Here is a 24,056-nt window from a genome sequence, read left to right as displayed (position 1 = left end):
TGCAAGATAAAAATACTAAATATAGAACTGAAAAGGACAAGAAAAAAAAATTACTCTGAATGATGAGGTTGCTTAATCACTTCTTAAAAGGGGAGTAAAAAAAAAAACAGTACGAGATAGGGAATAAAACAGAACGAGGGATGCAGCAAACGAATCAAACTGGATTCTATGGCCAGTAGTTTTTCATTAATTTCTGTAGCCTTGCCAATACAGTAACATTCAAGAAAATGCCAGTACTTACTTAAAACAATATGGGAGGAAATATCTGTTTTCTTAATATTTAACCAAGTTTTCCATGTTTTATATTGTGAAAATAAGGAGGCTGAGGCATACACAGAAAAACGCATCACACACAGTTTACTCTATTTTATGCATTAATGTGTTTAAAACAGAACTTGAGAGTTGATTTAGGTGTTACAAATAAACTTGGGGGCATCAACTAAATAAGTACTAAAACCTAACATTCTACAGAAAGCAGGAGGAGCCTCTGCCCAAAGTCAAATTTTCTAATCTGTAAAGATATGTTGCTCTAGAATTTCAGGAGGCATTAAAAGGTTAATCTTCAAAGGAAAGTCTGTAGATGTTTTGCATTTTTCAGTATCTAACCATTGCAGTGATAAATGCTTCACATGATCACTAAATATCCACATAAGAAAGCCAAAAGTTATAGTCTTTGTACTGGTTCATAGGTTCTCAAACTTGGTACAACCTTGACAATTTCTGGTATGTCCATATCCCACCTGTACATTTACTTCTTTCCTCAAATTGACTTGCTTTTAAAAATTGAAATACCTACTTTAGGTTTGTCCTAAGTAGTAGACAAATCACCAGTTTAATGTGATAGCTGTATTTTGAATAAATATTAAAATACTTAAATATTTAAGTGAAACTATGTCCATATACCTTCTAAACACACTGTGCATGTTATTAAATGGTAAGGCACACCATCCATCAGAAAATAGAGTCCAATCCCGATTTCTCTGACCAAGAAAACTTTGAGGAATGAATCACGAAATTGTTCATAAATGTGTTAAAATTACAAGCTTTTGTTCCCAAGGCAACTAAAAAAATTCCAGATCTTAAACTTTCTGATTACTGAAACTGAAGTGCTTGGTTTACTATATAAATATCACATACTATGAAAGTGAAACTTTTAAGAAAAATAAACTGAACGAATAGGCTCTATCTATTAATATCTAGTTCATAGGTCTTCCGTAGACAAAGCTAGTCTTTACACAATCTTTAATTACACCACCACTTCATCATTTGTCACTTGTTTTCTTGTCATACAGCTTGCACAGACATAATTCTTATGTAATCTTTCATTTATGTAGATTTTCTCTCTCATGGATACACTTCCTCCACTTTTTATTTCATATTCCTTTTCCATCTTTGTACGTCCTGTCTCATACAGCAGGTGCTTAATAAAAGATTTTGGAACAAAATCAATACAAACCAAACCAAACCTTACAGCCACAACATACTGTGCGTTTGTATCAAACAAAAGAGATTTTATTTTAAGCTTTGCATTTCCTAAAAAGTGAGGACTCTGTCAAACATTTTTATCCACTCTGAGAAATGTACAGTGATTAGAAAAGTGCATGTCATAATAATTTTCATATATATGTACTCCAAAACATCACAAACACATGGCTTTGGAATAACTTAAGGAGTATAATCTGAAGATTTTGAAATTTCATAAATTAGCCTTTAATGAATTGTACAAAATATTTATTTTTATTAAAAAAGTTTGTTTTCTGAACACATGGGTATTTAATTATTACTTCCACCTCGCAAGACTCACATGAAAATAAAACACTTCAAATAGAAAAGGAGAAAAAAGTCAAAAGAAAACAAAGAGAAGGAAAGCTGGTTCACAGCATCTGAATTACTTCTGGACTCTCTTTCTGGTTCTTGAACCTTGAAGATAAATCAAAGAAACTGAAATCATTAATCAATAATTGACAAAAGCAAAAGAAAAGAAATATAAATATCTCTAAAGATAGTACATTTTAAAATTGAATTGACTCTGGTGATTTGCAAAGATAAAATTGACATACAAAGGTATGACTGCTAAAACTCTGAAAATCTTAGAAAATTGGGTCATTTTTTAGTATGTCAAAAAATATGCTGACAAAACCTACCTTCTAATCTTAAGCCATATAAAATGCTTTGACTGATAAAACGTATCTAATTTTACTAATACTGAAATATTTCTCTCCAAAATTTAAATTTATTGTAAAATTTAAAACATTATCTCCAAATATAAACCTTAGCAATATAGATAAGCATTCACTCCTTAGGCGGAAGCGATGAGGTCATGCATGTTATGAAAAGCAAAGGAATGAGTTGCTTTTTAAAGCCTATTACCTACAGCCTTTAGGCAGGAGAGCACTGGGATATACTGAAATGGAAAGTATTTTCTGCTAGGAATTATACAGGTCCCAAATGAGTAGCCTCCTAGAAAATGATCATATGTGATACTGGTCTTAGTCCCTTATGACAGCTCCTGTCTAACTATTCTTGGTTTGGAATAAATCAGTGACTCTCTGCTGGGGGCATGGGAATTCTGCCTCACCAACGAGACATTTCACCCCACCTACTACTCCTACTTCACCTCTGGGCGCAGCAGTCAGCCTGATTACGGCTGCCTAGGGCTGGCAAAAGAAGCAGGGCCATTTCTTTCCCACTGCCGCATGCTATGCTTTGCCAGGAAAGAGCAAGGGCACCAGAGTGAGGGACAGCATGGTGCTCATAATTAATCAATGACTGCACCAAAAAAACACAAAAGATCAATACTTCTTTTCTGAAAAGTACAAAATATTCTTTGAATGTGGAACAAAATTCTACCATATGTATCTAAAGGTTTTCTCATCATGGGTTTATTTAGGTACTTAACATGGAGGTCAGTTTCAAAACTAGCATTTTTAATGTTTCCAAGTTATAGTTTCTGTTCAATCACGATACAGTTCAATGAAAGCAAATTTCAAGCTCACATGAATATCCTTTTTTCTGCCACTCATAATACATACCCTATATACTGTACTGTGACTGATTCTAAAATTTGAGTTTTTTCTTAAATTTCTGTAACATAGCCATCTATTAAAAATATCCCACAGTAGATTTTTAGGTTTTTATTTCAAGAAATTTTATTTTTATTATTTTTTGAGAGGGAGTCTCGCTTTGTTGCCAGGCTAGAGTGCAGTGACATGATCTTGGCTCACTGCAGCCTCTGCCTCCTGGGTTCGAGTGATTCTCCTGCCTCAGCCTCCAGAGTAGATGAGATTACAGCCGGCTAATTTTTGTATTTTGTTGGTCAGGCTGGTGTCGAACTCCTGACCTCAAATGATGCACCCGCCTCGGCCTCCCAAACTGCTGGGATTACAGGCATGAGTCACTGCGCCCGGCCTATTTCAAGAAATTTGAAATTAATTCTGCACAGAAAACTGAAAATGTTGTGATAGAGAGATTGGCATAAAGGGTATTATAAAATCAAGGTCAATAATCAATACTGTATCTCCCTTTCAATACATTTTAAATCTTTAACCACACTACAAAGAACACTAAACTAACAACTACAAAGCTATATTGAAATAGCATTCTTCTCATTAATGTCTTAATTTGCCATTTTACTCTGAAATTAAATATCATTGCTGCTTATCTCCTTCAATACAAAGTTTCTCACTGCAACTAAAAGGGCTACTACTGCCTGGAATTTATTATATAATCAGTCCTACGCACCTTATTGACTTTGCTGCATAAATCAATTCAATATTTTCCCTAATAATCAATTCTAATTGTTACAAAAAAAATCTATCTTCTTATCTCTTTAATTTAAAATATAACCATTTTCATAATATACACTACTGGCAAAGGGTCCAATCATAAGACTAATGTATGTAATTTGATATTTGGACAATAGCATACGAGTTTGGGATGCTTTTCTATGACTTTATAACATAGTAGGAAAAAAAGTAGGACATTTCTTTGTAGGGTTCCCTTAAAAATATCTACTTTTTGACTAGTCATGCTTTCTCCAAAGATTCCTCAGGAATGGTCCAAAATCCAATGTTCTTAAAAATAATACCAACAAAAGTAGCCTCCATTTTATGAAAAGGAGGGGGGAAAGTACACCAGCCATAAATATCATGACTATATTAGCTAATTTTTAGCACAATTCCGAAATACTGGCATAATTTTGAAATGCCAGAATATGCATGATTTTAAAGGCTTATTTTGTGAGGGGAAAATTACTTGCAGCAAATAATCAAATTTTCTCAACTGGTAAAAATTATGCCTTGCATAAAAGTAAAAGGATTAGAGGCCTCTGTTCTTCTTGAAAACCATCCCATCACCTCCTCTCTTTATTTGAGAAAACCTACACAATACACATTTTGAAAGCTTTCAGAATGTGTTCTTACACAATAGACTCCCAACTATTCAAAATGAGTTTAGGTGTATCAAGAAAATTATACACGTTTTTAAAATGGTCTAAATAGATATTAAAGGAGAGTTGCTCCCATTTTGCTAGGCACAGCATTCTGAAAGATCACACAGTGAGAAAAATCTCTTACCATATTGTAAATCATAAATTGTGTTTGAAAATAAAATTGTTAATGAAGAAACTGACATTTCTAAAGCTGCTGTTAGAGGTAACCATTCTTGAAACATGTTTATGACACAAAATCTTAAAGCCCTCCAACACAGTATTCACTGAATTGCACTATATATCTTAAAATCAAAAAAAAAATGTAATAATGTGTCTTTTCCTTCAAGTTACTTTTACACTGATAAATTTAAAATATACATTTACACAAACTCTTGGCTTTTCTTTTGCTGGAAGCAAAAGCTTTTCTTTTGCTGGAAGCAATAACATTTTACCATCAGATAATATTTCTCTCACTTATGATTATTTTGATAGTAAAATACCTTAACTTGCCTTGTACTTCAGGGGGAAAAAGTGAACTGTAATGGGGGAAATAAACAGCATTTTAAGAAAAGCAATTCTGAGTTTATATGAATATGGGTGAATCTGATTATTCTTTATCTTCTTAAAAAGTTATGTCAAAAAAACTGAATTGTTCTCCTTAAATTATTTATGACTTTACTATACTCTTTTGTCATTAATAAAATAACAAAATACTAATATATTTTCTCATGGGAAAACCATCAGTAGAAGACCTTACACTAAAATTTAGCTTAAAAAAATTTCATAATTATACTAGAATTTAAAGACATTTATCTATCAAAACAAAAACCCTTGATGCTCATTAAGCAAAGTTCAGGTAACAAATGATGTCCAGGCAGTCAAGAGAGGGATGAGTCTTCCCGATGCACAGCTGAGACTCTGCCTTAGACTTAATGAGTGTCAATCTCACTAGAACAATGCGGGATCTTTCTGAAACTAAAATTGCCAGTTTTAAAATTTAAGGGATTGTTTTTTAAGAATACTGCTGTATCTTTATAAATACTCCTTAATTTTGTTCCCACTCACTGTCATAGCTGCTGCTGCTAGCCTCTGGCTGAGACATGCTTCGATGTATTATTGCTCCTTGGGACTCCTCACTTCCTAGTAACAAAATGAACAAGACAGGGGAAAAGCGAAAAAAGACAGTAGCGAATGCAAGACAGCAGCGGAAAAAAGAGAGGGACTACTTCAAAACCTTTCACCTTCAGTGTGAAGTTATATATTCCCTCTTCAGGTATCTCAAGTATTCTTTGGGTTAAAGCAGATTAAACCAAAGGATGTTCTAACCATAATATGTAATGAAGAACATAGTAATAAAATCAGGACAAAAATGATTCTCTTTGAAAGTTGAATACTTTGCTTTCCACAAACATGCACTGATGCCACTAGCAAAAGGAAGGTAAAATAAATTGGTGGCATTACTCAATATGGTACCTATGCTTTAAAAAAATTTTTTTTAACCAAAAATAAGCCTTTTTTGTTAGAAACCAAGAAATATTTCAGGACAAACAAAATAATTAAAATTAAAAAAAAAAAAAGGCAGACAGGAAAATCTTTTTTAAAAAATGTATTGGGGCCATACTGAATAGCTCTGTTTATTGAGTCAAGCACATCATCATATCATATGAATCCTGGAACATACTGGCTGGCAGTTTATCAAACATATCAGACCAAAGTCCAACCTAGTTCTGCCATTTGCAGATGTTGCCTTTGCTCATGTCATTTCTGGAACTATTGGAAGTGCCTTCAGTGCCAGTTTATAAGCCATCTCAGAAATGACTTCGTATCTTTTTTTTTTTTTTTTTGCTTCAAGAACTGTGAAAAGTGATCAGCCATAAAGTTTTAATTCTTTTCCTTTTAACTTGTTCAGAAAAAAAGAAGAGGTCGACAAACTTTATAAGAAACAATTAGGCAGCTCAGTTACAACAGACCCATGCCTGACCCCTGACACTCACTATCATACCCAGAGTTATGTGGGATCAGTGTGAGGAAGTGGAAAGATATTGGCCTGACAGTTAAGAGTTCCGGTCTCTATCACCCTTTCACAACAGCTCAGTCATTTATTTTATTTATTTTAGAGATGGGGTTTCTATGTTGCCCAGACTGGACTCAAATTCCTGGGCTCAAGTGATCCTCCTGCCTCAGCCTCCTGAGTAGCTGAGACTACAGGCACACGTCAGTCACCACGCCTGGCAGCTCTGCCATTTAATCATTCAGTGTCTTGGGCTCCAAATCTGCAAAATGAAGGAAGCTTCCCAGTCTCAACTTTATAATTATTGTGGAGAGTAAATAATCTAACGTATGTACAAAAGACACTGCAATACATACTATACAAAAATCTTATGGCATTTTATTATAAAATCAAAAGGTCATGACCCAAATAGTTGACCCCTCATCTAATGGGAGGAAATAAAATTTGTGTTTACGTATGGAAGCAGCTAGGCAAAACTGTTCAACTTACGGGTCTGTATGGCCTCTTCTGTCTGTGTGTTCGACCATTCCATATCTTCAACACCAGATTGCTTGCTTTCTTCAATTTCTTTCTTTCGCTTCTTACATATAAAAATTAAAGAGAGAGAGAGAGAGAGAGAAAGATATGTCTGACAGTCAAGTAAACTACAAACTCATCACGTATTTGTGTGTGTGTGTCTGTGTGTAACTGTATATAGGTGTGGGTGTGTCGAAATACACAGGAAAAATATTCTCAACTTCAGGATAGTGGTTACCTAAAGGAATGGATGAAGGATGGAAGAAAGGGGGAGTACGAGAACTGTCAACTAGACAGTTAACCCAGATGGTAGGTATATTTGTTATATCCACCTCTAACTTTTCATGCTTTATATACTTCATTATTGAAAGCTATGGTTTAACCATCAGGACTGATCATACAGAAACTCTTAAAACAAAATGTTTTACAAACTCACGATCACCACTCAGGCCAATGATACTCTCCACATAGTACAATGCGGGTGGGATGGAGAGAGGATAATCTATTTGATACATGGAAAAAATGTATGTCTTGTCCCATATATTACATCAGTGTTTGTACCATATAACACTGGTGGTAAAATTCTATTTATGAATCAATAACGGAAAACTTGTAATAAATGTTTCTCTTTCAGCATACTTTTTATTAAAAGTTTAAGAGGGCCATAAACCTTACTGTAAATGAATAGTCTTAAAAGTACAAAGCTCTCCTAAAATCTCAAAAACCATCTGGATTTCCCACATTCTCTTGGGCCTGTCCTATTTTTCTAGTGAAGTGTTATTTAGGAGTCAGTGCTTATATTCTGTCACTATCCATTCTTCCCAAATGTTCCTTCAATTTAATTTTATTACTTTCTACCACTACAACATTTTTTAACAGGTCCAGTCCTGCGTTAAGTTTCTAAATTCTCTAACATCTCTATACATAGGTAAAATTATAGAGGGACATTAGTAATAAATATGAAACTTTGAATTTTGTATATAACTTTATCTTGTGTACTTTCAAATTTAAACTGGTTAAAATCCAAATTTTAATCCAAAGCTTCTTTTGGTTGCCTAAAATAAGTCTGTATCATTTAGAAAACCATCTGATATGCCCCAAATCTCACAGGTTCACAATGCAACAGAATGTCCTCATTTATATTTTCTAACAATTAACAATAAGTTAAACTTCATCTGAGAATGTTCCTTGCTGCAGGCCATTTTGTGTACAGCTAGAAAAGAGGATAATGCCTGCTGACAGCACATTGTTCCTTTTCCTAATGGCAACCATGGGTTCTGTTCCAAAGAGAACTACATGGGAAAGCTGAACTCTATTCAAGCCACATTATCTTAAAACCTCCAAATGGTCAGAACTGTTATTATCTATGTATTACAATTAATCCCACTGTTTCAAAACATTCTTAAGGTGGCTGTGGAAAATTAGAACTCAGAGATACCCACCATGTTCCTAAAGAAAATGCTTCACATATACAAAAGTAACAACTTGACTGAACCTTGAGAAACTTTCAAAGGCATTCATTTAGCAGATTTGTATATGGAGGTATTGCCTCTCAAAAATAGCTGTAAGAGTGGCTATAACTTCATATAACTGATGAGAAAAGGGGAGAATGCCTTACATCTTTCTTTTCCAAAGTGTTGCTTCATGATTACCATCTAAACCCTGCTGGGCTGAACAGATTGGTTCGATAATTACATACAATAACTGCAGTGGGCAGGTAACCCTCAGCTGGCACAGGGCAGCTCCCCTGTGAGAACTTCCATATGCAAACTGCACTGATGGAGTGCATTAGGTACATCTTTCCTGCCTGTGCACAGGCCTGATTAACGCCAGCCAAGACTCCAAGGTTAGCATGTCAGCAGATTTGTGATGCATTAGGCAGGAATAAACACAGACACTTTTGTTCGTTCAGACCAAAATTAAGGAGGAATATTTCAGTACTATATTGCTTTCCATACAGCAGAGAATACATTTTCCAGTTTTTGGAGAGCAGATTTTTAAATGCTCATTATAAAGGGAGCTAGCTATCCAATACATTTTACCCAAGAACCTAAGTGCATTCATCTAGTTTTCAAGCTTATTTAATAAAAGGGGGCTTTCTTAATCTCCATGAAGGTAAATTACATAGGAAGGAAAATCAGACAGTATTCAACCAACAAAAACAACACCTGTGCTTTAAGCAGTATGCATTAGGTAAAGCACTCTACTGCATTAATCCACACTTCAGCCAGGTAACTCCTGCCCAACTTTTCTAACAATGTACATAGTCTGGATACAAAGGGCCAGTGGTCTACAGATGAATTTAAAAACCAAAATAAAACCCTTCAAGTTTAGTAGTATCTAAGTATGTTATCAGTTTTATAAGGCAATGAGTAAAATTCTAAGCAATCTGCTGCCAGCTTCTTCCTTCTGAATATTTCCAAATGCTTCATTTTGTTATTTGTCAACATCCTTAAGGCTTCAGATAGTGCATATTTTAGTTCCTTTTGAAGAGAAAAATGGCTTCACAAAGTGACTATGCTAATCTCTGATTTTTGTCACATTCTGTATGAGGTCTCACAGGTGCCTTTGTGTTTAATATGAAACCAAAATATTGTATGATATACTAACTTATAAAATAAACTTGAGTATTCTTTTAATTCAGCACAGCTAAAATATCTTCAGAAATTAGATTTCAAAGGGCACTAGAATATATATTACATATTATATTTTTGAAGTGTTTAGATATGCTAAAGTTTAGTTAATTAGCAGCTTCTCACTTCCAATTTAGAAACAGGAAGACAAATAGGCTAGATGCATTTGAACTGATACTTTACTAATAGTCTAAACACCGACTGGAGACCTGCTATTGACTTAAAGTTGTTTTAATAGAAAAGAGAAAAAAAATCTTCAGAAGCAAAAACCAAAGACCTATTCTTTGCTTCCCAAGTCAAGCATCACAAGGTCACCTCCAGATGCTTTCAACTGCTTCTAAGAAAAGCCAATCAGACTCATGGCTATCTCCAAGCGATGAGTACTCAGGCAGTGTTATTTGGGTTTTGCCCATCCCTTATGACAGAAGTCTACATGTTTACTTTAGAAACTTAAAATATACAGCCTAAAAGTTTTAAAATGCTTCATACAGCACATATGTCATAGAACAAAGAACTTTAAACACTGCATGAATCAGTCCATGTGACTGCACTAATCAGTTAATCTTATTTTATTTATTTGATTAAATTATTACATTCCCTAACTTAAGTGGTTGAAAACAGAATATTAGTAGTAACTAAAAAGATATGACACATCTTCTATGAAGGTAAAGCAAACATGTTACTATACCACAATATTTATGAAACTAATAGAGTTAGTTAAAATCTACTACATAAACAGAAAAAACTGACGCTAGGGATGGAAAACAGCCAGAGAATGTGCTCAGTATTTCTCAGCTGATGGTGATGAAAAGACTAGAACTCAGAGTTCTTTATTCTTATTGCAATTTCCTTTCCACAGCACTACGCTGTCTCCCTATGTGAGCTTTCAGTAGGAAGCAGCAGTTTCTAGTTGCTGTGTTCTTAATGTATTTTTTCTAGAGTTATATTATAGTACACAAATTTGTGTATTTCATGTAAACTATTTCCATAACCTCCTCTATTTCTCTCCTACTATGTATGCTCCCTGAGGGCAAGGACTATGGTTTTCCTCATTTTTCTAACCCTTAATGAGCTTGGCATAGTGTTTTGCACATATACAGATGTGCACCTGTAGAGGAACTATTAAACTATTCTTGTAATAAAGAGATAATTTCATATCTTCCTCTAAGTCTCTCAAAAACTGTAATATTTGAATGGACATTAATTACAGATATGTTTCAAGAAAATGCAGAAAAAGGTCAAACATAATTACAGGGAGAAGAAATAAAAAGATGGAGAGTTAGGAAATGAACAGATGACTTGAAAAGAGACAGACAAATTTGAGGGATAATCTAAAAATATCCTGCTAGAGGCCTGGCGCAGTAGCTCATGCCTACAATCCCAGCACTTTGGGAGGCCTAGGTGGGCAGATCACTTGAGGTCAGGAGTTTGAGACCAGGTTGGCCACATGGTGAAACCCCGTCTCTACTAAAAATACAAAAATTAGCCAGGTGTGGTGGCAGGCACCAGTCCCAGCTGAGGCAGAAGAATTGCTTGAACCCAGGAGGTGGAGGTTGCAGTGAGCCAAGATCACACCAATGCACTCCAGCCTGGGTGACAGAGCGAGACTCCATCTCAAAAAAATAAAATAAAATAAAAATAAAAATTTGCTAGAATTTATTCAAGTGATTTACTATTTTCAATGAGCTTCAGAGATGAAGACTGTAATAAAAATAATGACTATTGCAATTTCCTTCCACAACAGCATTGACCTCCATCTGAAAAGAGGTGAAGATCACCACCACATACTTACTAAGCATCTACTGTGTGCCTGGCACTGTCATTTTCAAGCTGAAAAATAGACACTATAAAATAGTTAAAGCAAAAGAGAACCATCATCTTTTATAAAAACATTAAATACACACATGTTTAATTTCTGCAACTATTTGTTTTGATGCAAACACTAAGAAATCCTTTTAGGGTTCCATAAATGAGTGTTCTTACGTAAGTGTCCAGTGTAATCCCACTAACATGGAAATTCATTCTATGAAGTATCAATCCACATGTAAATGTAACACACACATTACCTCACAGTCCACCCTGGATTTTGTTGTTGTTGTCTACTTGTTTAAATTTAGATCTCTTCTGTCAACATTTTTAGTCATCTACTCTGGAGATAGGAAGTACAACTCAAGCAATTTTGCTAATTATTATTAACAGGTCTGAAGGAACGAGGTTAGCAAAATAATATGATTATATGGCACACGAAGTTTGGAATATCTATGTTCTTCACTAGTTCAAGCTATCCCACCCTTACTTACAAAACCATGAAAAATTAAGGATTTACTGTAACTATCCAAATATAGTTACAAAAATTGCAGGTAATTTATATGAATGTGCCAGAAAATACTGATACAATGGTAGACTTCGTCAGAATAAATGGGGGAAAAAACTATCTGGTTGGCCATCAGGGCTCCATGCGCACCACATTTTTTTCAGCAAAAGCACTGCTTTCATAAAGTCAGCATAATTTGTCTATTCACTTATTTTAGAGCACATGGATGTCCCTTCAGCTTGGCTTACTACAGAACTAGGGAAAGCTGCCTTCAAGCTCTACTGTCATCCTTTCTCCTAGAAAAAACACTCAGCTAATGAGCAGACAAGCTGTGGAACAAGCTAACCCTTGATTACATGATCTACAGGAGTACTACATGCTTCAGAACTTTCATCAAGATGTCGCACAATAACAGCAAGCACAACCTAGAAAAATCTCCCAATGACGCTTTTGAAAACAGTAAATTCAACTTCCAACTTGTTGGCAGCAATGGCTTTTAATTGGCAGAATGGATTCTAACATCATTCATATTACAAGGAGATCATGAAACTTTAATATGATCAAATGTATAGTCACTTAACAAGATGAAAGCTGTTTCCAGAGATTCAATGAACTACGGTCTAGAAGACTAATATGTCAGTGTATTCTATTCTGGATTAAAGTCAACGTGACACCACTTCACTCATGTTTTCCTTTGACGGTTCCATGACATGCACCATTAAGGTCAAAAACTTTTGGCAAAGTTAAGATGTTTCAAAAGTACAATTTATGGGTAAAGGCAAATAAGTGGCCAGGTCATGCTTTGTCTTTAACATTTTATGCCTAAAATCACTAGGACGCCTTGAACTTTCTGTATAAATGCATAATAATAATGATTCCGTGGCCCTGAACAAGTCACCCAGCCTCTTCTGAGTTTTAGTCCCATCATTTATGAACAAATGAATTTCACAGGCATGCTGCAAAAGTTATAAAAAATAATTTAAAGGTCCTGAAAGAATACAGAAACTACAAAAATGCTCAGTGATAACCTACAGTTTAAAGGGTCAATATCCTATTACCTGTACTTAGCACAATCAAGTCTTCTGAGGAATTCTCAATAATTAAAAACGTAAGATTTTAAAAACCATTTAATATAATACTATAAACTAAGGAGGCTAATCTTTATAAATACATCAATGAAAACCAAAACCTATATATATACTGGTGGGGAGTTAACTAATCTCAAGGCAACACACGAACAAGTGTATTACAGAACAAACTGGGCTACATTAGAGTTACTATTAAAAACATACTACCTGATCTTCCCTCAATAAACTTATGTCCCAAAACACCTAATTCCTAAACACACAGGCAGAAAATAGCAGACACAGAATTCTCTGGTGGTCAGGAATCCTCTGCTTTATGTCAACTACCTATTATCCTTTAGTATCAATTATTTAGCTTAAGAAAAAAAAAGGTTAACTACAAACTGATTAATTTGACTTATATGTTCTTAATAAAAGTTATAGAGCTACATTTTACTTATTTTAAAAATTTGTTTATATTCTGCCTTAACAAGATGGAGTTACATTTTAGTCTTCATTTCACAGTAATTAACATCTTGTCTTTCACTGCAAAATCAACTTTTACCAATTCATAATCATTTACTATTCCAAACAATCCATTTTAACACACATACTCACTAAGTGAAATATAACCGAGTCTTCACTCACATGTGCCTAATAACCTGTTTAATAAACTGAACTTTTAAAGATATAAGATCTTAGTTTATTAGAAGGTTCAAATGAAAACAGATTCAAATGAAAATGTTCCATGTTATTTTCTTATCATCAATAAACTAGAAAGATGGGAAAAGTTAAATAGTGGATGAAATAACAGCATTAACAATAATATTGCAGTTAACATTTACTGGTCACTTGCTATGTGCCTGCCACTGTTCTAAGCACTTTATATCTTTTAATTCTCACAACAATCTTATAAGCAAGGCAGATAACATTCTTATTTCAACAGAAAGAACTTTTTAAAAAACTTCATCCATTATTAAAAAGAAATGCACAGAGGCCGGGCATGGTGGTTCACGCCTGTAATCCCAGCACTTAGGGAGGCTGAGGCAGACGGATCACCTGAGGTCAGGAGTTTGAGATCAGTCTGACCAACATGGAGAAACCCTGTCTCTACTAAAAATACAAAATTAGCCAAGTGTTGTGGTGCATGCCTGTAATCCCAGCTACTTGGGAGGCTGAGGCTGGAGAATCGGCTTGAACCCGGAGGTTGCAGTGAGTCAAGATCGTCCCATTGCACTCCAGCCTGGGCAACAAGAGCAAAACTCTGTCTCTCAAAAACAAACAAACAAAACAAAACAAAACAAAACAAAACAAAACAAAAAAAACATGCACAGAAATGTTTAACATTTCCAAAGAACTGGTCATTATATCAGAAAAATAAATCTAATAGTATCCTTTGAGATCTCAATTTTGAGTACTTCTTATAAGCATGTCCTTTCATTACTTCAAGAAATTCTTCTGGGCACCATTCAAGACATTTATATGATACCAAATTTCCTTCTGTATCACTTATAGTAAGGTACTTACATATACAGAGATCAAAAAATAGTAAGTGTGCATCACTGCCCACATGCAAAAGTTGGTCATGGGGTTGATAGATGCTACAATGCAAAGTCTAAAATGCCCGATATTTGCTATGCCTATTTGCAGAAGGGCTGTTTTCTGCATAGAGGCTATTCAGACACGCAAATTTTAATATGCAGTGGTTCTTAACTATGTCTGCAAAATGAAATCACCTAAGAAATTTTTTAAAAATCCTGACGGTCCCACCCTTATAGCTTTTGATTTACTTGGTCTAGGGTACAGCCCAGATAGTGGGATACTTAAAAGCTCCCAGGTGAATCTATTATAATATGCAACTAAGGATGCCACCCACAGCCTCACAAGCACCTCCATTAAAATGATCTGAGGTACTTATGTGTTAACGGACCCTCCCAGACCAGAAAAAGAAACTGGAGAAGCAGGGAGTCCTGGCACCCAAAAAACAAGCTATCTGGTCACAAATTTCACTCATTTCTGAAATCACTGGAAGTAGATGTCTGTAATGAAAATTCTATTAAACTAACAGGAAAACAGGTATTACAACTTGGACTGAGGTATACACTATTAAAATCAGTCAAACAACAACAAAAAAAATGACTAGATAATAAACATTGAAAAAAATCTAAGCAATATCACAGAACCAAAACAGAAAGAAATTAAACTCAAAAAGAACAATCCCTCTGCCAAAACAGTTAATATAAAAAAGTCTCATAATTACTATTCTCAAAGGATTTAAGAGGCTATCTTACCGATAAAACAAGAATATGCTGGCATATTAAAAAAAGAACTAGTACCCTTAAAATATGACCAAAAAACAAAACAGATGTAACAAATGAGCAACCAGAAGCCCACAGATCTATACAGAACAGTGTTAAGGACAGAAAATGAACATGTGATTGAAGAGTTAGGAGACATGGAGAAAAGAAGCCAGGTTCCAGAGTTCCCAGATTCATGTGGTAGGAGTTCCGGAGGGACAGAAGAGAGAAGGAAAGAAAAGGAAATCCTCACGTACACAGAAAATAAATTTTTCAAGTGTTTAATACAGGCATTAAGCCTTTAGATGAAAAAGGTCCACCAAATACCAAGAAAGAAAACTAAACAAAGTGTAAAGAACAAACCAGAACACACACACACTTGTGCACAGATACCTGCAGAATGCCAGGACAAAGAGAAAGGCAAGAAGCTTCAAAGCAAGAGTGGAAAAAACAGAAATCTAGTAAAAAACAAACATCAGGAAAATCAGATGTTAGAAGGCAAAAAAGCAATGTCTTCGATTAAAAACTATATAGCCACATTAGTTTTCAACTAGGGAAAGACAGATATTTTTGGACTTCTCAAGGTTTACAAGTTTATCATTCAGAAGCTTTCTTTAAAAAAAAATTTAGCATATACTCTGAAACAAAGCCAAGAGAAAGGACATGGATAACAAACAAACAAAAAACACAAAATATGTTAGACTCATGATGAACTCTAAATAACAACACACACTATATAAATGACACAAAAAACTAGAACTAAAAATTCCAGATGATTGTAGTGTGAGAGATGGTTTGTGGAGGGCTCAGAGGGTAAAAGTAAAAACAAGCTCTGTTTACTCTTGTGAGAAAAGGATATAAATTCTAATTAACTCTAAATGTTCACACACATAAACAAAATGTGTTAAAAAATGAGTGGAGACATTTTGGAGGTTACGATTTCACAACTTCCCTCCACCTAAAATCTGAAGTAATGAACCCAAAATAACAATTAAGAAGTATTTCAGCAGCAAACAGAAGTAGCATAGCTTCGCAGCATAGCCTTTGAAAAGTGACGACCGTGAAGTCTGTCAGACACTTCAAGAATGTGAGCAAACATCATTCTGAAATTTTTCACCAGTAGTCCTCAATTTAGAAGATGTAAGTCAGGCAGCTTGGGGGAGAAAAGACTTCAGCCCGTTGAAAAGAGGAAACCCTCCCTACTCCCACAGTGACTCCCCAAAAGCAGGACCTGTAATTTTGTTTCTTCCCTGGCTGGAAAGAAACCTGGAGAAAGAGGGCAGAATAATAAAAATCACTAATTATCTTCAACAGTAAACAGGGAACTACCACAACCAGTGAGAAAAGAGAACATAAATCAGAAACATAAAGAACTAAAGCTATGGAGCTATGGAGAAGAGATCGCCAATATAGTCTTTCTTTCACTGTGGATTCACTAAGAACATCCCAAATTAATAAACTCACATTTTTGCTTCTTCTGGGTAGGCAGAGAACGGAAGCAAATACTGGAAAATGACTGATAAATTTGGCCTATGGCTCACCAGACCCCACCCCCAAATATGTATTCATAGGCGAAGAAAATGAATTGACAATATATCAAGCCCTAAAATCCAAACTATAAAGAATAACATTCTCAAAGATGGGAAAGTCAAAGATTCACAAATACAATAATCTAGTAAATTCAAATAAAGCTATCCTTATCCAATATGAATAAGATAGAATAAGCATGCCAACAAAGAATATCAGGAGACAAGAAAAGAAACTGAAAAAGAAGCTCGTAACATGCAAAAGACAGCTGAAGACTCCACCTCTGAAAGAAAACAGTCCTCCCCCAAGGAAGAAAATTTTATAAAATGCATCAGAGGCTTAAAAAAAGGCTTAAAAAATAGATTAAAAAATACTTTTTTAAAAAAATAGAGGAAATGATTTTTTAAAAGACAAAAAGATAGCAAGGAAACCGCACAGCTAAACAAAACAATCATTATAGAACATATATATATTAGGAATAGTAAAAAACAGAGCAGACATTGCTGACAACCAGATGACATAAAGGAAGGACTTTGTATAATCACAGATAATCCAATAAAAAAAAACAGAATAAGAATTAAGCAGTTAGAAGAAAACAGACATGGATGTTGTGTATTATCTCTACAGACACAGAAAACTACAAACACGACTGAGATAAATGGAAGAACATCTAAGTAACTATAGGGGCCTACTATGTCTATGGAAGAGAAGATGTCAGTTCCTTCCGAATTGCTCTATAGAGTAAACGCAATTTTAGTCAAAATCCCGGAAGTATTTTTAAGGAAACTAATAAGCCAATTCTAAAATTTATATGTAAATTCAAGGAGCCAAGAAGAGCAAAGACAATGCTAAAGAAATAGAAGTTGGAGAATATATGCTATCAGATAGCATTATGAAGCCAGTAGTTCAAACAGTGTGGCACTGGCACAAAGATGGACAAGCAGGCCAATGGTACAGAATAGGGCCTCTACAAAAAAACTCAAACACCTATGGTTACCACTGCAATGCTGTAAGGACAGGATCATATTTCTAACAAATGGTTTACATCAACTAGACATCCAAAAGAAGGAAAACAAATACTGACTCACACCATGCACAAAATCAATTTCTGTTAAACTGCAGACTTAAATGTGATGGATAAGATAAAATTTCTTGAAAATAATGTATCTTCATGATCCTAAGTAGACAAAATATTCCTTAATAGAATATAAAAGCACTAACCAAAACAAAAGACTGATAAACTGAGCTTCATTAAAATGAAGAGATTCCATTCATCAAAAGATACCATATTAAGAGTAAAAAGATTAAACCACCAACTGGAAGGTAATATGTGTAACACACACATTGCATACATACAAAGTATTCAACTCTGGCAAATCAAAAGAAAGCTGACAACCTCAACTTTTTTTTTTTTTTTTTTAAATAGGCAAAAGATTTGAAGTGTACTTCACTAAAAACAGGATTATCAAGGCTGGCAGGCATACAAAAATGTTTCAAATCAGTACTTTTCAAAGAGATTAAGTTAAAACCATAAACAAATCAGTGAACATCCACCAAAATAGGTGAAATTAAATATAATGCAACAGCTAGTATCAGTGAGCAACTGGAACTCCCCTATGCTACTGATAGGAATTAAACTGAGAGATCAGCTTTGGAAAACTGACTGGCCATATCTACAAACCCTCAACGTAAGTAAGCCTTATGCTGCAGCAACCCCAGTATGTACAGACCCAATCTGAAATAAATGTATATGTTTCCCCCAAAAAATTAAAATAACATTCTTAACAGCATTATCACAACTGCCAAAAACTGGAACAATCTGAATGTCCATCAATAAACAATAATTTTTGTTACATGCAACAGCATGGAAATTCAGAGATACAACTAAATGAAAGAAATAAAAGAGTATGTAATATATGATACCATTACTATAATTTCCCCAAATATGGCAAAACTAATTCTGGCAATGATCCATATCTTGATCTGGGTGATGTTTAAGTGAATATTGTGTAAAAGTGTACTTATTCATGTACTTTTCTATACATATGTAACAACTTCACTTAACAATTTAGGGCGAAAAGGTCCACTTGACAAAATTCAGCCAAATGAGAAGTTGAAAATAAAGAACTCAGTAACAGACCTAAAGAAAAAAATTGTTAGCAAATGCTGACTCTACTTAACTACAGTACTATGATCAAACCATTAGAAAACAGGAATGTACCAACTTCAACAATCTAAATTTATATAATTACAATACAGTTTATCTTTATTACTGTATCAGGCTAAAACAGCTAGATAGATTTTCACCAAATTTAAAGAGTACGTTCAGGGCAACCTGACTGAAACTACAGACTACATGATATAAAGGCTGTATGAGGTCAATCCCCTCGGAAAGAAAGGAAGAAAGCTGTCCACCAGAGCAGCTGCAGGCTACTGATTTGCAATGGAAGGGCTTTGCTCTTATTCAACTCTTTGTACCCTGTTCCAGGCTAAGTGCCAGCAAGGGTTTATTTAACAATGGTTAAATAAGAGAAACTCTAGAAAGACCAATTAGCATAATGCAGCCAGAAAAATAAAATTAAAAAATTAAAAAATTAGGAGGTAAAATAGAGAAGGAAAGAAAGGTATGTGAATATCATTCATAGGGAGCAACAATATAGGCTGTCTGAAAATGAAAAAATAAAATACAAATTGCAAGGCCATGATCTAGACCTTACTCATCGACTTTCCAGGGATGAGATTCCAGTCAACAACCCTTTTTGCTGACTTAGGCAGGCAACTTAAAACTCTAAAATAGTTCATGGAGGTGTTAATGTCCTTTTAACTTGCTGAGCTCTTTCCAGTAAATTAAGCTGTTCTTAACCCAGATGGAACAGGAAGGAATTCTTTAAGGATGGGATGACATGTCATTGATCTTCGTAGCCCTAGAGACCTAGCCTAGATCAGGTACATAAATTAGACCTTTTACATAATTGTTGAATGCTAATTTATGAGTATACACTGAATCCAGTAACTGTTGCACTGTACTGCCAGATTCTAAAAACTGAAAATGTTTAGTTCTAATCAACAATAAAATATTTGACTTTGTACTTTTAAGGGCAGATATATACTTAATCTCTCTGTTCTCCTTCAGGATTATGTCATCCCAAAATTCTACGCTTTAAATAAAGCTCCTTGATTATTAAGCAGAAAACATTTCCAAGTGGGTAAATTCATGTTTCACTCTAGTTTCCAAATATACTGCACCATAATCAAGCATGGCTGCAAAAAAAAAAAGACAAGAAACCTTGCTTCATTCCACTGTTCATCAATTCCTGTAGGTTTTTACCAAAAAGAGTATCTCTTAGGAACCTAAAGACAAACATATATTAAACTAATTAAATCTACCCCTTTCCAAAAGAGACCTGAGTCTGATACCTACACAGAAAATAACACTTTCATCATAGAATCTTGAAATTATATACATGCATCGTAGCATACACTTTTTTTTCTTTGAAAAGTCTTTTGCTTAATTGCACTCTGGCTCCAGTTTTCTGTTGTCAACAAGTATGCTGAAGCGCCTGTATCCCTGTTTGAAATGAAGAGGGTAAAATGGAAGCCCTGAGTGGAATTTTTAGTAAGGTATTGTAGTAAACTACTTTTGCATACATGCCATAAACAACAGAGTGCTCTAATTGCTCAGTGATAAGATTTCTCTGGCGTTAATCATTTATAGCGACTGGCTTGTATAGTGTTTTTCTCTAAAATTTTGTTTTGTTGATTGAGAAGTAAAGATCGTCTGCTGTTAAAAATTATGACCAAAGGAAAACCAAGGAAAAGAGAGGAAACAAATGTACTAATTAAAAATTACAAAGTAGCTTAAGAATATAGGCATTAGTTTAAGTTTTTGAGCCTCCTGACATCCAGAGGCAAAAAACGAAAGAGCGCTCTGGGTTATAGATCTCTGAATGCAAACAGAGCGCCGCAAGCTAAGTACATCTCCGTCAAAGGAGAAAGCTTTTCATTGTAGGCAGCCCCCGAAACTCTCATCCAGCAGAGGCTCTGCTTTGATCTGTTTCAATGAGAGCATTTACAATTTATATGAAGAAAATGTTCTGGGGCAGTTTAAAAGAAAAGCATAAGCTTGAAAAGAATTGGGTCTGGCTCCAATCCTTTCACTTTACAAAAAAAAAAAAAAGAGCCAACAAAATTAATGAGAGCGTCACTTCAGTTAACAACATTGGCTATCGAGCAGTACGCATGATCTTACCTACACTTTATCTAACTTTATTAATTTCCTTTTAATAGCAAACAATAAATCCTGGTGTCAGCAAGGAGTGTACAAAAAGCAGTAAACTAATGAAAGTAAACTCCTAATAGTTTCAACTTGTTCAACTTATATTCATTTTATTTCCCCTAAATGAAGCTTTATACATGTCAGGGATATCTCAAACAGGAATTTCCGCCTTCTGAACCTACCAAGGACACACAGAATTATAAGGTAGCAGATGTTTATGCTCTGTGCAGGGCAGACTGACCTACTCCCAGCTGTAAAAGTCAGCCAAAGCCTGCGAAACTAAATTTTCTCCCCAGCATGTAGGTCCAAACACAGGGGATTTGCAAAGGAAGGGAGGGGGGCAAGGGGACAGGGGTTGGGAGGGGGGAAGGCTGATTGCTCTGGAGCAAGTTCTCCATAAACAGGCAGAGGATCTTCTACTTCTCAATCACAAAACAAATATTTTAGAGAGAACACACTATACAACTGGCTTCGGCTAATATAATATTAACGGCAGAGAAATCTATCCTGAGGCACATAAGAAACACCTTTTCCTGGCTTTTTGTTTATGCAATGTATGCGCAAAAAGTAAGTTTACTAACAAGACTTTAACTAAAAATTCACTCAGGCTTCCATTTTAAACCCTCTTCCATTTCAACATGGATAGCGAGGCGTTCAGCATACTTGTTGAGCCACAAAACTGGAGGCAGATGAGCTAATTAAGGACAAAACTTATCATAGAAAAAAGTGTATGTAGAGCATCCGCGCCCCCTGACTACCCTTAATTTCAGATTGCTATGATGAAATTACAGAGACGCGGGCGCTGGGCCGCCCTGCTATCTTGGCACAGAAAGGTGCAAATTTTTGGTACGGCAATAAGTAAGAGGCAATTTCAAAAATTCCTCATCTCCCTTTGTTAATTGAAAAAGATAAAAACTTTTAGAACATGCTGCTTCTGATTTTAAAGAGAGAAAATTCTGTTTTTAACCTTTTCTGAGTTTGGAATACTGATGATTCCCAAAGAAAATCTATTAGAATTTGTAAAGTTAATGACAGTAAAAATGGTTATTAATGTATAAAAAATTTTTCTTCTAAAAGTTTTCCTTCCTCATATAAAATAGCTGACACATTGTATTAAATAATTTCAGATTATAAGGGAAACCAGTAAGTTTATCAATAAGTTAATTATCAAAAATAACCAATAGCAAATCAGCAAGTTAATGCATACCTGTAAAATCTAAAGTGATGCCAGAAGTTCTTTACATGCTTGTATAATACTTCTATCATAAAGTTCATTATTTAACATTTCTCTCCAATTAATGCCCTTATATGCTGATATAAGCTTTATATAATGATACTTCTTCACAGAGCAAAATAATGTTCAAATGGTAAAATGCACCACACCAACAAACAAGGAAATTTTCAAATGGTAATTTTTCAAATACCCGTTTTCAACTGGTAAAACTATGACCATATCCACAAATAAGAAACAACCGAGACAATATGAACCCCAAGGGGTGACTTGGGAAAAAAGAACATATAAATTATGAATTCAGTGCACCATCAAAATTTCTCTGTCAGGTATCAGTATTCCAAGTTAAAATCATTTCAGAAATTTAGTAACTTGCTACCAAACATAATATATAAGTAACTATTTTTCTACAACCCTCTACACATTGTTCTGTATTATAAAAAATTTGTCTTAATTGCCATGCAATCTGTTCTTTTTCTTCATTGAACTACTGCTATACTTTCTTATAGTATTTGTTGCAATTATAAACACAAGACCAAAGAATAATTTGATAACAAAATTCACCTTTGTTACTGTTTTTGCTTTCAAACCTCCATTCTCCACAACACTGAGGTCCAATTTTCCATCATCCTTACTTCCTATAGCTTTTAGTCCTTGCAAAAGAATATCACGTAAATTTTGATAAAGAGGTTTTTCAGTGTAGTCTAGTAATTTCACTGTTTCCATGTATTTGGCAATTTCACCTAAAAGAATAACACAATCATTTTATAACTTTCAATCACAAATCTAATATATTTCTCTCTTACCTCTAAAAAAACAATTCATGGTTATAGTAAAGTTAGAATGCAAACACACATCTTGTTAAGATACCTATTTTTTTCAATCACTTCAATAAAAAGTATGCTTTTGAACTCAGGAATTGTCAGATAACTGAAATTAAAAAAGTATTTTGAGATAAAATATAAAACACACTTTTGTAATTGTAAGAAACAAGACAGAACTTAAAATTTAAATATTCATAAAAATAACTATTTTAGTATTAAAGTTATAAAAAAATACAAAGGGATCTAAAGATTATGAAAGTAAAATGTCCTTAAATACAATGAATATCATAGCCAATTTGTTTTTGCCATCAAAGCCATTAGCTCTATAGCAGAGAGAGAAATAAAACACACCAAAAAGAGGTCAAAGAAAGAAGAAAGAAATAAGGTCTGGCTTTCCTATAAGAGAAAAATCAGCTTCCAAATGATAAAGGTTTACCGTACACTTAGACAGAACCACACCATAAAAAAGAAATCCTACTAGTCAAGATTAACACTTCTCAACATCAAAAATCCACTTTTGAGCTAATGACACACACAGACCTTTCCCCCGACCTCCAGACTTGTATATCTACCATTCATATATTAGTCCTTGGATGTGTAAATATCACCATTAATTCCAACAAACTCACATCTAAACTCTTGACCTATCCCTAAAACTTGAGGTTTTCTCTGTCTCAGTTACTGAGAATTTCATCCTTCTAGCTCCTCAAGCCAAAATCTGAGTTAGTCATCCTTGAATCATTTCCTCTCACACCAGTCCTTCAAGACATCTTATCAGTTCTAAACACACACACACACACACACACACGCACGTGCACACACATTCATTAACTCAAATATTTATTAAGCACTTCCTATGTGCCAGGCACTATTCCTAAATACTTGGAATATACTGAGAAAAAAACAGACAACAGTACCTAACTTCCAATTTCTT

The 24,056-nt window shown here is 34.6% G+C and overlaps 1 protein-coding gene across 10 annotated transcripts in view; it reads right to left on the bottom strand.

The window, feature by feature from the left end:
• Positions 1-1,484: 1,484 nt before the first annotated feature.
• VRK1 (VRK serine/threonine kinase 1) overlaps positions 1,485-24,056 on the bottom strand; it is an 85,237-nt gene continuing 62,665 nt past the window's right edge. For 5 of the 10 annotated variants that reach the window (XM_017857977.1, XM_017857981.1, XM_017857978.1 and 2 more), the window contains 4 exons: positions 22,863-23,041; positions 6,930-7,020; positions 5,495-5,569; positions 1,485-1,920 (listed from right to left, as the gene is read on the bottom strand). In XM_017857977.1, the coding sequence (XP_017713466.1) occupies positions 1,889-1,920; positions 5,495-5,569; positions 6,930-7,020; positions 22,863-23,041 (377 nt within the window). In that variant the 3' untranslated portion in view covers positions 1,485-1,888. Of the gene's footprint in view, positions 1,921-3,381; positions 3,409-5,494; positions 5,570-6,658; positions 6,703-6,929; positions 7,021-22,862; positions 23,042-24,056 lie in introns of those variants that run through there. The other 5 variants (XM_017857983.1, XM_017857984.1, XM_017857985.1 and 2 more) reach the window with 5 other exon arrangements.

The sequence above is a fragment of the Rhinopithecus bieti genome, unplaced genomic scaffold (genome assembly GCF_001698545.2).
Source record: "Rhinopithecus bieti isolate Rb0 unplaced genomic scaffold, ASM169854v2 scaffold_41913, whole genome shotgun sequence".
Classification (NCBI taxonomy): domain Eukaryota; kingdom Metazoa; phylum Chordata; class Mammalia; order Primates; family Cercopithecidae; genus Rhinopithecus; species Rhinopithecus bieti.
This window is presented reverse-complemented; position numbering and strand designations above follow the sequence as displayed.